We start from the raw sequence: 16,230 nt of genomic DNA, 5'->3' as shown, positions 1-16,230 counted from the left end.
AGTAGGAGTTTGGGATCTTTGTATGTATATGGGAGTGGGGAGATGGGAGGAAAAGGAGGTGAGTAGTAGAGGTTGTTAAAAGAGGAAAAAGGAAGAAATAAAAGCCCATATTCTCAAAACCAACAATTTAAGAAACTCTAGTATTTTAGTAGCTTTCTCCATGTACAACCTGCAAATGTACATTAACAGGAAACTTTCTACCCACCCCTGCCTCCGCCTTTCCCATCCTTGGGTCTGCTGGGATCTGTCGGTGGGTAGAAGACATTGTCATTGTTTATAATGTTCATAAGCCTGCCTGAATGTGAATGACATATATTTAGAAATCAAAATAAAGCTTTGGGAAGATCTTCAATTTAATGGAAACTAGTCTAGTCATTTGGGAACCACAAGAGCTTTTTAGGGAAAATCTGCCTCTGCCAGCTGGAGGAAGTGTGGGTGTACCGGGGTCCCGGTGATACCTTGTGATGTCAGTCACCCCCAGGCTGAGGTTGATTGGCTATGAAGAGCTGCAGCAGAGTTTAAATTCCTGCACCATCAGAGAAGTGTCCAGAATATCAACACAAGAGTGGCTTCATTGGGCATAGATTTCCTCCGTGAGAACGTCAACCTGATTTTTGAGACTTTTTGAAAAAAGTCTTTGTGAACTAAGGAGGGTAAGCCATTTATTTCACTTAATTTTTTAAAATGACTTTTGCTGGTTGTTTGGAAAATATTAAATATGTATACATGTTTGAGGCATTATACCATGAAGAGAGAGATGGGAGAGCTGTGCTTTGGGTAAAAACAGTTCATATTTTTGTGCCTGTTGTTTATGCCACAGTAAATAATGATATTAAAATGACATGTTAGGTCAACAGAGCCAGGTGTTTTTCTTGGTAATGTTTTAATTAGATCTCCGCAAGATGCTTCTAAAAGGGAAAGTTTATAGAGCAGGAGGCAGATGGAAGGTCATTTGAAATTTAGTTTTAATTAGCAAAACATACAAAACTTTTACATTTAGGTTTCATGAATATGGGAATGTTTATGGCCTACAAGATTGTGAAGAAAAATGTAAACTGGATGGAAGGACTTTCAAAATAATTTTTTTAAATTAAAAAATGTAATGTTATTCATCTAGAGAGCATCTAGTAATATTTTTTATGAACTGCATAAGTAACTAAAAGATGATTAAACTACTGAAATAACTGAGGGTGTGATCATTACATTTTTTGTATTGTTTAACTGGGTATTCACGTTAGCATGATGCCTTGGATACAGTCAGAATTCAATAAATGTTAGTTATAATTGCATTTAAAAATATTTTTTAGTGTAGAGAACTTGTGTATATGTTCCTGTCCATATGTATTTTTATGTACTGGATTTACTGTACTTCATCTGTATGACATTTAGAAGAGTCCATGTGTTTCAGCAACTTATCTTCCTTAAGAGCAGTAACTTGTGCTTAACCATACTTTCCGTTTAACTGAGGCTTGACTAACCTATTTTAACCTTGTTTAAAAATGAGAACAAACTATTTTCTAAAGGGTATTAGTCCACTTATCTGCCTGAAAATGGTGATGTAAAACATGCCTCAGATGCTTAGAGGCCTTCCAAATCTATATTTAATTTTGGGGACACCTCACAGTTATTTTCCTGTGGTTAAAAGCATATAATATTGGATTCATTGTAATTGACCTTAAGACACTTACAATAGGAAGAATTGGAATTTTTTTTTGGTTTGTTTGTTTCTCTGGATTCCTGGTAGAGTTCATATCCTGGCCAAGTTTGACTCTATTTTCAAAGAGTAATAAGAAAACAAATTCTAGCAGGTTCTAGTTAGTTGGATTCAGGGTAATTTTACTTTTGTAAAACCAGCTTATTTTATTATTGTTACAAATTTCTGTATACTCAGCACCTAGAAAAGTGTCTAGCACATTGGATGTTCATAAATATTTATTGACTGCTAATGAATGAATGTATCATTCAGTTGTGTTCTTGAAGATAACAAACAAAGCAAATTAATATGATGAATTGTTTTCCAAAAGAAAAAAGAGCCTATGACTTTTCAAACCTTTATTTTCTTCCTCTGGCCTATTTCCTTCATTTTGGTTTACATAAAAGAAGACATATATTTTACAAATGTATCTTAACCTTGAGAAAATTCTAGAACAAATTTCCTTACTTAAGAGCCCAAAGAAGTTTTGGCTACATCTGAAGTCTTGACTTTAGTTTCCCTCTCCACATTCTAAACATTTGGCTCTTTTCAACTCTATGAAAACAATTCAAAAAGTCAGAAATTCTCTAATACACTGCCTTCCAAAGGGATGGAACTCAGGTTGTTGATTTCCTTTTGTTACGTCATCTCACTGTAGAATGACAGCACGTGGAACGTAGAAATAACATTAGCCAATCCTTGAAGAAGAACTCAAAGTTCTGGACTTTTAATTGCAGACTTGTAGCTGTGGTTCACAGTTACTATTCAGAATAGGGCTACTGCCTATCTGCTTCTACTCTTTTTTGAATAGTAGCCAAAATGTTTATAAAAAGTTTGGAGCTCTTGTTTGGAAAGCACTTCACAAAATTACAATTATTTTTATCAAAAATACCAAATGCAAACCTAATTTGGGGTTTAAGATCTGACTTTCTTTAATGCTTAAGGTTGGACTATATTCTTTGGGTGGCAACATCAGCTCTTTCAGAACTCTAGGGTGTCTTTTATTTTAGTTTACTAGACTTGCATCTGGGAAATTACTGCTTTAGGTCAGGGTGCTAAATAGTATTTCTAGAATCCTGAGCAAGTTAGGGCATCTTTCTTACGCTTTAGAATCTTCCATCCCTAAGAAACTTGAGCACTAGGGGCATGCACTTCTTTGGGAAAAAACACAACATTCATTGGTTTAGAATAAATGCACAATGGCATCCCCAATTTTCTAATTATTTAGATGAGAGAAACTAAAGAAAATACAAGAGAATTCAATAGTCATTGACCTCCTGTCAAGGCTCTAACATTTGCTAGTTTTCAGAGAATCATGAAATTATAACCCTATTCAAATTTCACTTTGAAAATTAAAATGGTGAGCTATCTAATTTTCATTTGATCTGTGAAGCTAAAACCATTGACAGGATTATTTTGAGAATATCATATTTGAGAAAATTTTGCTTTCCTGAAGAAATAAACCTAACAAATTTAAAAAACAGTTTTGATTGTGGGATCTAAAGAGAAGTAACATCTATTAAATTAAGCTTGATTTTGGTATAGTTAAGTATTTTCATGTTTTTCTTTGTTGATACTAATTGAAGGATTTTTAAAAGAAATTAAGATAGTATCAAACATAAGGACTGATATACACTATGCTGAATTAGAATAAAGAAAGTAGCACAAATTAAGAATAACTATGCTAAGGAGAGATAATGCCTATAATATACATGAGAGGTTGTTTGAGTTGTGTGAAGGTAGAAATGAGAAGCCTGTTCAGGCTCCTTATCTTAGGATTTCTATTATTTTCTTGAATACATTAAAAATAAGGTTAAATGACTTCTTGAACCCAATGTTTCAGATAATATTCAGCATATTCAGGCATTATTGAGTGTTATACATTTATATACACATATGTACACATATATATGTATTGCATATATATACGTGTGTATGTATATGTGTATATATACATATGTATGTATGTATATGTGTATACATACATATATGTGTATACACACATATATACGTATACAGGTATACACACATATATGTATATGTGTATATATACATAGTTACATATGTATATGCACATATATACGTATACAGGTATACATACATATATGTATATGTGTATATATACACAGGTACATATGTATATGCACATATATACATATATACATATACATACACATATGTGTATACACATATACATACACACATGTATACATATGCAATACATATATATGTGTGTATATATGTGTATATATACATATACATATAATTTTTTTTTGAAACAGGGTCTTCCTCTGTCACCCAAACTGGAGTGGAGTGGCAGGATCATGGCTCAGTGCAGCTTCAACCTCCCTGGCTGAAAGAATTCTCCCCACTCAGCCTCCTGAGTAGCTGGAACTACAGGCACGTGCCACCATGCCTGGCTAATTTTTATTTCTTAGATAAGTGTTAAAATCTCTTGTGGAACTTTAAAAACAAACCTATTCCTGTGCCCACCCAAGTGAATGGATATATTGCCCTGGGATGGGATTTGTGCATTGGCATTTTAAAAACCCTTCCCAGGTGATAGTAATATACATTTAGGGTTGAGAATCTTTGGCTTTTAACTCCTATCATTAGTTTAGCGGCCAAGGGAAAACTTACCCCTCACCCTCTGAAGGTTCGCTGAAAATCAACTGACAAAAGATAGATTAATAGGAGAAAAGGAACACAAATTTATTTTTATGTGACACAGGAGCCTTCAGAACGAAGACCTGAAGATACAGGAGAAACTGTCCATCTTTATGCTTATGTCCAACAAAATGTGGGCAGCCATGTAGAAATATGATTGGACAAAAAGGTTTTAACCTTATACTAGTAGACCAAGTCGGGTGGCCCAGCCAGGCCTGTCCAGATTCTTCTTGGCATCTCTGTGCAGCATTTCTTCCTTCTTGATATGGGACAGTACCTTCTCTGGAATGGGGGTCTTATGACCTACAATTAAACTAGGTGGGTCAGAGAATTTCTTTATGGCCAGTTGTTACACAGAAAGACAGGGGGACTTAGGGGAATATTTTTAGGTTTTATTGCTGGCTTTGGGGAAAAGAGGTTCTGGTTTCTATAACCTGCCTTTGGGAAGAGGGATTCTAGTTTCTATGGTTAGTCTCAGGGGAGAATGAGGGACCAGAGATAGGAGGGCAGGGGAAGGTCAGAGAGAAGTTTTTGCTTCTGAGGCCTTCATTGTGGAGTATTGTTTTCTGAGTTGCTACACTAGTAAACTATTGCAAATCAAAGAAAATGACTGAGTTGAGTCTCAATTATTTTTTGGAGACTTATCTTGTCAAAATTGAGGATACATTTGGGAAAAAGGAACACAAAACCACCAGAAACATCTATGGTCAATGTTTCTTTACAAAGAGAGTCTGAGGACTTCAGTATTTAAAGGGGAAAGAGCAGACAATAGAAGAAAGAGGAAGGGGATAAAAAGAATGGGTAGATAAAAGAGGCAAGTGGTTGCATTCCTTTGGGTCTTTGTTTAGTGTTCACTGAACCTAGATTTTATATGTGAAAGGGTAGAGGAATAGTTAATTATGCATTTGTCTCATGCTCAGTGAATCTGCATTTTTACATAAGATAAAGTAAACATAGACTAGAGGAAGCTGTCAGACATGCATATGTCTCAGGTAAGAAGAGGAATGACTTTTAGTTCTGTCCTTTGTCCTGAACTTGTGAAGGTAAGCTGTTAATTTACATGGTGACGGTGAAATTCAGCCAGACTGTTTTAGGGTAGAGATCTCAGGGCCCACAGGAATTTGCCTGTGAGAAAACTGTGAGGGAGGTATGTAGCTTTTTATCCCTGTAGCTATCTTTTTAAGAACAAAATGGGAAGCAGATCTGAGTGACCCAGTTCCTAGGTTGACTTTTCCCTTTGGCTTAGTGAGTTTGGGGTCCCAAGATTTTATTTTCCTTTCATGGTATACATTTAACATTTAAAGAAATGAAACAAATCAACAAAAGTGAAATAAACTTGCAGGATTATTTGTGGAATATATGGAAGTTCATCGGACAAGTATGCTAAGGCAGCTACCAGGGCTTACTAGTGCAGGGTAAATTGCGTTCCTTAAACCATTTCAATAAATTTTTACTTTAGCATCTAGTACATCTATTTTAAAATACAGAACAAAGTGTTTTCCAAAGCAACAGTTCTTGAAGTGTGAAATGAAGTTACCCTTCAGAAAAGCAGTTTGATTTGGCATGTTTCTCTCTGCATGATTTACAAGTGTATCCCAAACCTCTAATCTTCCCCAAATCCTTCAGTACTGTGAACGCCAGCAAAAATAATTTAGCATAATCATGTATAATGTATGATTAAATGTGTCACAGTAGATATTAAGAACTTTCTGAAGTTGTAATATGCAGCCTACTCTAGCACATCTCTTGTAGATTAAAAAAAAGCGAAAACAATCTATGTTGTGTAGACATTGTTATGCAGTCATAAACGTGACTTAGAAGCCATTGTGTGTGTGTGAAAACAAATGCCCACCACCTATCACTGGTGTCAATAAGTGTAGTTTTTAGGGAGAATACATTTGCTAGGGTGCTCTGCCATACCAAGCTGCGTAATTATTGTAAAAGTGAATGGATAGAAATTTCTGTATTCCTCTTTCTTTACTTTTTCGTCAATTTATCATACTTTATGTGTTAGTGTTTGTAGATCTCCTCATTGGAACATTTTCAATTTATTTCTTAGGAGTGAGGTTTTTAAAAACCAGTTTGTTGAGTTATAATCTATACACCACATACTTCACTAATTTGAAGTGTATAGCTCAGTGGTTTTCCGTATATTCACAGAGTTGTGCAACCTTCACTATGATACATGGAACAGTTTCATCACCTCCAAAAGAAATCCTGTACCCATTAGCTGTCACCCCTCAACCTCCCATCTGCACAAGCTCTGGGCAACCACTAATCTGCTTTTTGTCTCTGTAGCTTTGCCTGTTCTGGACATTTCATGTAAATAGAAGCATTCCAGTGCGGCCTTTTTATCTGGCTTCTTTCACTTAGCATAGTGTTCTCAAGGTTCCCCTATTCTGTAGCACGTGTCAGTACTTCATTCCTCTTTATGGATGAATAATATTCTGTTTTATAGATATAGTAAATTTTATTTATCCATTCATCAGTTCACGGACATTTGGATGAATTGTTAATAAGAAGAAACTGTTAAAAAGTTGAAGCTACTTTATTTCTTTAACATGGAGAGAAACATCTATGTCCTTCGTTCCAGGTAGACGTATCACACCCAACTATGAAGATCAGCATCCTGCTCACGTTCCTTTGGGGATTATCCTGCGCTCTCCCAGTAAGTATTAGGGTAGGGATATGTGAAAAAACCCTTTCATACTTAAAACTCCGTGATTTTCATTGGCTATGAACCAAGATGGCTGTATATGTTCCAGTCCAGTAAAAATAGTAGTTTCTTAGAATGCTGTTTTCTTAAGAAATCTCATTTAAGTTGTTTTTTATTCTGTTCAGTTGCCATTCATATAGATATCATTCACATTTTTCTTCCCTATAAGCTGTGGTTCTTAAAGTGTCATCCCGGAACCAGCAGCATCAGCATCAACTAGGACCTTGTTAGAAATCCAAGTTCATGGACCCTACCTCAGAGCTGCTAAACCAGACTCTTTAGGGATAGGAAACAGAAATCAGTGTTTTAACAAGGCCTCCAGGTGATTCTGATGCAGCCTAAAATTTGACTATCCCTACTCCTATGTATGAAAAGTGTTAATAACTGTTGCTTCAGAAATTTCTCTTTGGATTTACCATGTGTACTAAATTTTCTAGGTAGCCAGGTATCAAAATAATGAATCTGAGAGTTCTGAAGAATGGAAGGTGAGTAGAAATATGACTTTTTGAAATATTTTAATTTTAATTTATTATGAGTATAACCAAATTGACTTATTGCAAATGTTGAAACTGCTAATGACTTCATGAGCATGTTAATAAGCTAAACTATAGAGTTCATAGATGAAAATAATGCTGCGATTCCAAGTTAGTAGTATATACTCTGGCAAGGAAGCATATTTTCTGTTAGCTTTCTTCTTGTAATGGATGTGTATAATAGTACCAGGGGATGCATGACAATGAACCAAGAGTTTTCAGGAGATATTATGACTTGAAATCTGTTTTAACAAGAGTTATCTGGTGGGCAAGAGGTCAAGTCCTGGGAGGTGAGAAAAGCAAGAAGAATGAGAGGACACTACAGTCTCTGGAATGAGAGCTAATGTTGCTGGCATGTTATTGTATTGAGAATTATTAACTCTCAATAACTCAAGAATCATTGCCAGGCACAGTTCTGAGTGTTTTACGTATATTAACTTTCTTAATTTTCACACCTCTGTGAATTAGGCATTATGTTTTATTCTCACTTTACAGATGAGAAAACTGACCACAGAGAGTAACTCAATCTGTCTAGGTTATGTGGTTAATTAGTGTTAGAGCCAGACTTTGAGATTATGTCACTCACTCTAGCTCCAGAATCCACATTCTTAACCAGTGTGTTACTCCCTCTCAGGAGGGAGCCTGATCTAAGAGGTCAGAAAATTCTCAAGATTGGCACCAACGGTTAAAATCTTATGTGAAATCAGAGCATTTTGTTCACTACCTTGTTTCCTACTGGCTTTTACATATGATAAAGCTTGGGCCCAGTGCTTTTGGTGGTGGCCAGATAATGTCAGCGACCTGAGGTGGGGTCTTGTCCATGCCTGAGTCTGGAATAGACTTCACAGTATTTGTTATGAACTTTCTTCAGAGATATCCATAGGCTGGTTAATTTAAAAGCAGACACTGTAGATCCTCTCTCTCATTTAACCAGAGACACACAAACATGCCCTGTTCTCAAGTCTAGCCTTGGCATGAGAAAAATAACAATGTCTTGCTCCCTTCCACCCATTAATTCCAAATGATAATTGACTGGAGCACAGCCTGCCATTGTGCCTGCCTGCAGTGTCGCAGGCCAAAGACAGAGTGATTATAGCTCCTTTCTCTAAGGAGATATCCCCAGTCCAGCACCGCTGCGACGCACGTTGAAGACATATCAATAGCAGCTCCTCCCTGCTCTACTTCGCGCCTTGGGTGTTCCACACAGGACTTTGCCCTCCTCAAAGGGCAGGGGGGAGAAGTGGTGGGGAGGGGTACCAGAAGTTGCTAAGGCATTCTTATAGTGCTTATGAGACTAAAGATAGTGAAATAAATCAGAAGTATGACTAGTTAAATTTCTGACTTCGCATTTGTTTTTAAAACCAGGGCTGTTACATGACTTGAGAAAGGTTTAATGGCTTTCTCAATTCAGTTTTTTTTACTATTAAATTTTACATGATGGATGTTCTCAAATGGATTTTTTCTTTAGTTTATATCATGTTGAATAAATAGTTTTCGAGATACTTCCATAGGCATTAGCTGGTTTCGCCCTCATAACTACCTTGTGGGGTAAGCACAGTGGGTGTTAATTTCCTTAATTTATGAACAAGAAACTGGGGGTCAGACACATGAAGTGAATTGCCTACCTTCACCTAGAGTAACCAACCATCTCGGTTTACCTGGAACTTAGGGGTTTCCTGCAACACATGACTTTCCGTGCTAACACCAAGATGATTGGTTCTCAGGGCTAAAACCAAGACCAGTGAGTTAATTGAGACTTAAATCTGGATTCTGAGTTTCAATGCTGCTTTTCATGTGTTACATTTCCTCTAGGTTGTATGAACGGCCAGGTTCAAAGACAGCGTATTTATTTCTGTAAATGAAATATCAGAAATAGAAACATCATCTAGGTCTCTTATATCCCAAGATCTTTTCAAGCCATTAGTCATTTTACCTTCCTTTTTGAACTATTTCATCATAAAATTTCACTAATTACTCATGTAAATGTAAGATCTCTACCAAGAAACTAAAAATAATCCTAAAATTATTGTAAATAATTACAATAATGAAATCCATCTGTGAGGGAGTAATTTGTTTTCCTTCCTTTCCTTTTTTGCAGGGTCATTTGACTCAGGCACCAACACCTCCCTTGGTAACTATCTCATTTACTTTTGTCATAAACATCTCATGAAGCAACTTTAACACTCTTTCCATTGCCTTTTACAATTTTGAAAGTAGTAAATCCAGACTGGAAGCAATTGATGTGTATCATGTTTTTTTATTTCCTAAGGAATTACTAAAAAGAAAAATAAACATTTTTCTCCTTTCAGGAGAGTAGTGAGTCATCGAAAGGAAGTAAAGTTAACTCAGAGGAACACGTAATTAAACAGACCTTTCTTAACTTTTCAGGCTACTTAGGAATGGAAGGAAATGATGTTAGATTAAATTACCTGGCAACAGTTCTAAATATAATATTTTCTAACTATGAGTTATGCTGGCTAAAGAGTCCCATAAAATAAGAAGAGAAAAATGAGTAAGGAGAATTCACATGCAGACATGCTATTCATCTTATTTTCATCACTGAGGCTAGATTGCTGGCATTGTAGCCCCAAATGTCTCTCCTAGTTAAAAAATACACACACACAGACACATACGCACTCACAAATGGTCATTGACCATTTCAAACTTACTCATCAACTTAAACTGTTGCTTTTACAATTGGAGCAGTTCAGATCAGGTGAAGAAGTGCCTGAGAACTTCTCTGTGTCAAGGGTCCTGCTTGAAGACAGAACAGGAGAGCCCTGAGGAAACTTTAAGTAAAACAATTACTTCATTAATGACTTTCTCTTTAAAAATAGTCCCATCTGTGGGACCGGGCTCTGGGAGTGAGAAAGGCAGACTCAGTTTATATCCCTTAAAGCTGGCATTCTTTTTCATTTTTCTAAGACTAAGTGTTGTTACTTTCTTAGCTATGCTATTGTTTTAACCAAATTCAATCCTGTGGGACTCCAGAGAGTCCAGGAGCCAGGTTTCTCCCCAAAATTTTGTTTCATGTTGCATTCTACACTTAGCCAGAGCTGGAAGATGAATTATTAGCCTGTTTATCCCTATTTACTTGAGGTTATCAAAGGAACATTCTAGAAATTTAAAAGCATAGAACTGGGGAAATGCTGTTTGCTGGGGACTTTGTGATTTGTTGCCTCAAGGGTCTCTAAGCTCTCAAGTTACGGTAGCAATCCCTGCTTGAGAAAGGGTTAATGAAGTATGGTGATTCCTGCAATTCCTTCTTGTGAGTTGGGTTAATGAGGTATAGCAGGTTAAACCCATGCTCAGTTCCACCATACCAGCATCAAACTCCAGTGCTAGGAAGAGAAGTCAACAGCATATACACAACTACTCCCAATTACAGACTCAGACACTGATCAGTTGGGACGTGTTAAACAAACAAACAAACAAACAAACAAAAAACTAGCAGGTATGCTCTATTGTAGGGTATGGTAAAGAGAGCAGATATTTTGGGAGCATAATGTGTGAAGACTCACTGTCCTTCCTTACTGGTACAGTGCATCCAATTGTTTTGCTTACAGGGCTCACCTCTCTGACTTCCCACTCAGCACTAAGCTGCCTTGGTGGTCACACTAGTTGGTGTCTTCTAGCTGAATCATCTATAGGCAACTTTCTGGTTGTACCAATGAGGTAGAAACATGGTTTGGGTGAGGTATATACCTTACTATAATATTTTATTTTCATTTTACCTAAATATTTTATCCTCCTGTCCTAGTACATTTTTCCCTCCAGATGAAAAAAAATTGGGGTCATTTTAAGATCACTCACTATTTTTGAAAACTCTGTTTTACACCAAACACTTTCATGCATGAGCATTATAAACCAACTCTTTAATTCACAAACAATTACCTAAGAGGTTTTGTTGTTGTTGTTGTGTTTGTTTGTTTGTTTGTTTGAGACGGAGTCTAGCTCTGCCACCAGGCTGGAGTGCAGTGGTTCGATCTCAGCACACTGTAACCTCTGCCTCCCGGGTTCAGGTGATTCTCCTGCCTCAGCCTCCTGAGTAGCTGGGACTACAGGTGCGTGGCACCACGGCCAGCTAATTTTTGTATTTTTCGTAGAGATGGGGTTTCACCATGTTGGCCAGGATGGTCTTGACCTTTTGACCTCGTGATCCACCCACCTCGGCCTCCTATTGCTGGGATTACGGGTGTGAGCCACAGTGCCCGGCCCAAGAGTTTTTGTTTTTTAAAGGAATTATATATACAGTATGATTTGAATTTCATAAATGTGATTTCCAGAAAGCTTTTTGGGAAAATGTTAGCAGCATTGAGTGAAGTGTGCCTATATAAAATGGAACCACTTGAGTTTCAACTTCTCTTCCTTCCTGTTTAAGCTCTGGTGGAGACGTTATTGAGTAGTAAAACTGACCATAGAGGTCAGTAAAACTGACCATTAGAGGAGGGGACGTAGGACGAAGGAAGCAGAAAGACTAGACAGGCTCTAGATAACTCCTTCTCTATCAGTTCCTGGAATAATGACCATATCTGTTAACCCCAAATTCTAGGCAAATGAAGACCCCAGTGACAGCACTGAGTCAGAGGAGGGCCTGGGCTCTGATGATGATCAATACATTTATAGGCCAGCTGGTGGCTTCTCCAGGAGCACAGGAAAAGAAGGAGATGATAAAGATGACGATGAAGATGACAGTGGAGATGATACCTTTGGCGATGATGACAGTGGTCCAGGGCCCAAAGACAGACAAGAAGGAGGAAACTCCAGACTGGGAAGTGATGAGGACTCTGATGACACCATACAATCCAGTGAAGAGGGTGCCCCACAAGGGCAAGACAGTGCCCAGGATATCACCAGTGAGAGCAGGGAACTTGACAATGAGGACCAGGTGGACAGCAGGCCTGAGAGTGACAGTGAAGAGCACTGGGTGGGAGGTGTCAGCGATGGGGAGAGCAGCCATGGAGACGGCTCTGAGTTTGACGATGAGGGAATGCAGAGTGATGACCCAGACAGCATCAGAAGTGAAAGGGGAAACTCCAGGATGAACAGTGCAGGCATGAAATCAAAAGAATCTGGAGAAAACAGTGAGCAAGCAAACACTCAAGATTCAGGTGACAGCCAATTGCTGGAGCATCCCAGTAGGAAAATTTTTAGGAAGTCTCGCATCTCAGAGGAAGATGATAGAGGTGAATTTGATGACAACAACACAATGGAAGAAGTCAAGAGTGACTCTACAGAAAACAGCAACTCCAGAGATGCTGGCCTCGGCCAACCCAGGAGAGACAGCAAGGGTGACTCTCAAGAAGACAGCAAGGAGAATATGTCACAGGAAGACAGCCAAAACGTAGATAGCCCCAGCAGTGAGTCCAGCCAAGAGGGCAACCTGCCATCTCAAGAGAACAGCAGTGAGTCTCAGGAAGAGGTGGTGAGTGAGTCCAGAGGAGACAACCCGGACCCCACAACTAGTCATGTAGAAGACCAGGAAGACAGTGACTCCAGCGAGGAGGACAGCTCGCACACACTCTCCCACTCAAAAAGTGAATCCAGAGAGGAGCAAGCAGACAGCGAATCCAGTGAGAGCCTCAGCTTCTCAGAGGAAAGCCCGGAGTCCCCCGAGGATGAGAACAGCTCCAGCCAGGAGGGCCTGCAGTCTCATAGCACCTCAGCAGAGAGTCAGAGCGAGGAAAGCCAGTCTGAGGAAGATGACAGTGACTCTCAAGACAGCAGCAGATCCAAAGAAGATAGCAACTCCACGGAGAGCGAATCAAGCAGTGAGGAAGATGGCCAGTTGAAAAACATTGAGATAGAGAGCCGGAAATTAACAGTTGATGCCTATCACAACAAACCCATTGGGGACCAAGATGATAATGACTGCCAAGATGGCTATTAGCATCAGCTGTCCTAAGAAGCAGCTGTCACATAAAGGAGCCTTAGGGACTTGAAAGTGTATCATGATAACTATAATTTATTGATGTGTTGATCAAAAGAATAACCAGATGCCATTTTTTTCCTGAAAGGAATTGCTGGACATTACACTTGTTTCTAGGGTGTCATCATTTCATAGAGGTTTAAATACTGTGGAGTAACACCAGAACACATCCAAAGAGGCTAGAAGCAAGAAAGGATCTGCATGATAACTTTGCAGCTGAGATAGTTCCTAACTCATCAACCTAACAAATAAAGCAACTGGGGGTCCATGATGTACCAGGCACTGTGCTAGGTGTTGAAAATGTAAAGCAGGTTAAGACTTGCTTCTTGCTCCTAGGAACTTATAGAAGGATCCACAAAGCTACAGAGTTAAAGAGGGATATGTATAAGAGAAACAAGAATTGTTACAACCCAGTATGGTGAGTGCCAAAACAGAGTTATGAACATGATATCTATCTGGAAGCACTGAGAAGGGTGACCAATGTGTTGGAGAACGAGGGAGGGCTTCACAGCAGAAGACATTGGAGTTGGAAGGTTGCACACGGTTTCCTCGTTGGAGACTGGGGAATTCTATTCTTGGGATAAATAATAGTAAATTCTATAGGATTAAATACTTAGTTTGCAAAAGCACTTTGAAATTATGGCACAGTGAGTTGTTTTGGATAAGAAAGTATTTTTCTCATAATTAATTTACCAATTCATCATTTTTTTTTTTTTTTTTGTAGAACTCCCATAAGCATCACCTTACTGATCACTGGTGATGATAAGAAGGATTGGGTCGGGAAGAGTGGGAGAAAGAAATTCCTCTTTACATAGATACTTTTTAGCTTTATTTTTCTAAAATCAGTTTGTGTGCAATGCTAGAAAAAAACTGTTCTCTGAGTCCTTTACAGAGAAAAATTCTGTATATAAGATTCAATTGATTTTTTGCTAAATACCATTTGAAATATTACCTCAACATAAAATACTTGTTTTGTAATAAAGATTACAATACCCAAAAAAAATGTGCTTATTTGTAATCGTGGTGTTGATTATCAGGATTTATTTATGTTAAGCAACTCTTTGTTTAAAGCATTCCCAAATTGTTCATTACCTTCCTCCTATTAAAATGCAAGATTTTCTTAAATTATTTGCTGAAAATTTTATTTGTAAGTCAGGTAGCATTTGATAAAAGTACTATGTGTTGCTTATGATATTTCACTAACTATACCTGTTACAGAACAGGGAGAAAAATGAAGCAAACTCTCAATTTTTGTTTGAGGCCATACTAAAAGTTTATGATGTTCAGGCTTAACATTAGTTCCTGCTGGTCTCTCAGACTCATTTGTGTAAGCTCTGGAAGCTACAGAGAACCACATTCCTTATATTTTTATTTCTTTGAAAGAAATGACTTCATCTCAGCACTTCTACTTTACAAATGTGTTTTTACCCACACTTCCACTAGAGTACCTCAGAATTCCCCACAAAATTATTAAAAGAATCAGGAAGACTTCCTGGCCAGGCGCAGTGGCTCACGCCCGTCATCCCAGCACTTTGGGAGGCTGAGGTGAGCAGATCACTTGAGGTCAGGAGTTTGAGACCAGCCTGGCCAACATGGTCTCTACTAAAAATACCAAATGAGCCAGGTGTGGTGGCACGCCTCTGTAGTCTCAGCTACTCAGGAGGCTGAGGCACAAGAATCGCTTGAACCCGGGAGGTGGAGGTTGCAGTGAGCCGAGATCGTGCCATTGTACCCTAGCCTGGTAAAGAAGAGCAAGACCCTGTCTAAAAGAAAAAAAAAAAAAAAAGAATCAAGAAGATTTTCTAACTTTCAGTCTCACCCTTCCCATCCTTCAATTTCTCTGTTCCCTCACAAGGTCAAAGGTGTGTTTACTTGGGGAGATTTAAAAATCGTGTGTGTGTGTGTGTGTGTGTGTGTGTGCTATTCTCTAATACTTCCCCTTGAAATTTTAGAGTTTTTAATTTGGTAGGTCTGGAGTGAGACTCAGAGTTCCACATCTCTAAAAGGATTCCAGGAAATTCTGATGGAGCCCATCCAATATCGCTATTTGGGGTCTCCACTTGGATTCATTATCTGACTCCATTAACCTACAGGATCCTGCCAACCCATTGCTCCTCCTAAGAAGAACTGCCCCATGCTCAGACCTCCTGGTTGCCTGAGGCACAGGTGGCCAGGTTCTAACCACTCACATGCCCCACCTCACCATAGGGGACTGGAAAGAATGAGCACCTGACATGAGGCGAGCCTGACTGGCAGCCTCCAAGGAGGCATGTTGCAAAGGCTCTGCCTGAACGCGGATGATGGCGGCTTGAAGTTTAATCTTATTTTCCTTCTCTGCAAATTTGAATATTTAGGGAAAGAGATGTCAGAAAGCGGTTAGAACAAAAACAGAAGGAAATACACAGAGAGGCAGAAATGGAGAGTGGGCTAAACCCCATTAATGTGGCACACAAAATGGAAAATTATGGAGCTCCTGGTGCTGAGGGGCAAAATAATCAACTTCCTGCCTGTAAGTTGGACTTGACTCTCCTGTTGCCCCCAGGCACTTCCTGGATCCTGGAATGTTTTGTCTTCTCAAATGCCCCCTGCATGAGAGCACCCACCTTTCTTGAGGCAACTTGAGTGAGTCTTTGTTCCCGGCAACCAAAGTGCCTAATGAACAGAGACTTAGAAACTTATGTTAGCTAGTGTT

The 16,230-nt window shown here is 38.6% G+C and overlaps 1 protein-coding gene across 2 annotated transcripts; it reads left to right on the top strand.

The window, feature by feature from the left end:
- The first annotated feature begins 570 nt into the window (after positions 1 to 570).
- DMP1 (dentin matrix acidic phosphoprotein 1) lies at positions 571 to 14,537 on the top strand. Of its 2 annotated transcripts, XM_025386295.1 has the most exons (6): positions 571 to 653; positions 6,954 to 7,032; positions 7,518 to 7,561; positions 9,708 to 9,740; positions 9,919 to 9,966; positions 12,162 to 14,537. In XM_025386295.1, the coding sequence occupies exons 2-6, from the start codon at positions 6,975 to 6,977 to the stop codon at positions 13,497 to 13,499; spliced, it is 1,521 nt and encodes a 506-aa protein (XP_025242080.1). In that variant the 5' UTR covers positions 571 to 653; positions 6,954 to 6,974; the 3' UTR covers positions 13,500 to 14,537. The 2 variants fall into 2 exon arrangements, with proteins under 2 accessions (XP_025242080.1, XP_025242081.1); XM_025386296.1 differs by lacking the exon at positions 9,919 to 9,966.
- Positions 14,538 to 16,230: the final 1,693 nt, after the last annotated feature.

Source organism: Theropithecus gelada, chromosome 5 (genome assembly GCF_003255815.1).
Source record: "Theropithecus gelada isolate Dixy chromosome 5, Tgel_1.0, whole genome shotgun sequence".
In the NCBI taxonomy this organism is placed as follows: Eukaryota; Metazoa; Chordata; class Mammalia; order Primates; family Cercopithecidae; genus Theropithecus; species Theropithecus gelada.
This window is presented reverse-complemented; position numbering and strand designations above follow the sequence as displayed.

Bases quoted from the DNA above. Each gene is read 5' to 3' on its own strand.
- DMP1 (XM_025386295.1), top strand. From the start codon at position 6,975: ATGAAGATCAGCATCCTGCTCACGTTCCTTTGGGGATTATCCTGCGCT. The intron at 7,033-7,517 runs GTATTAGGGTAG...TTTTCTAGGTAG, and splicing joins ATCCTGCGCTCTCCCAGTAA to CCAGGTATCAAAATAATGAA. The intron at 9,741-9,918 runs GTAACTATCTCA...TTCTCCTTTCAG, and splicing joins AGGCACCAACACCTCCCTTG to GAGAGTAGTGAGTCATCGAA.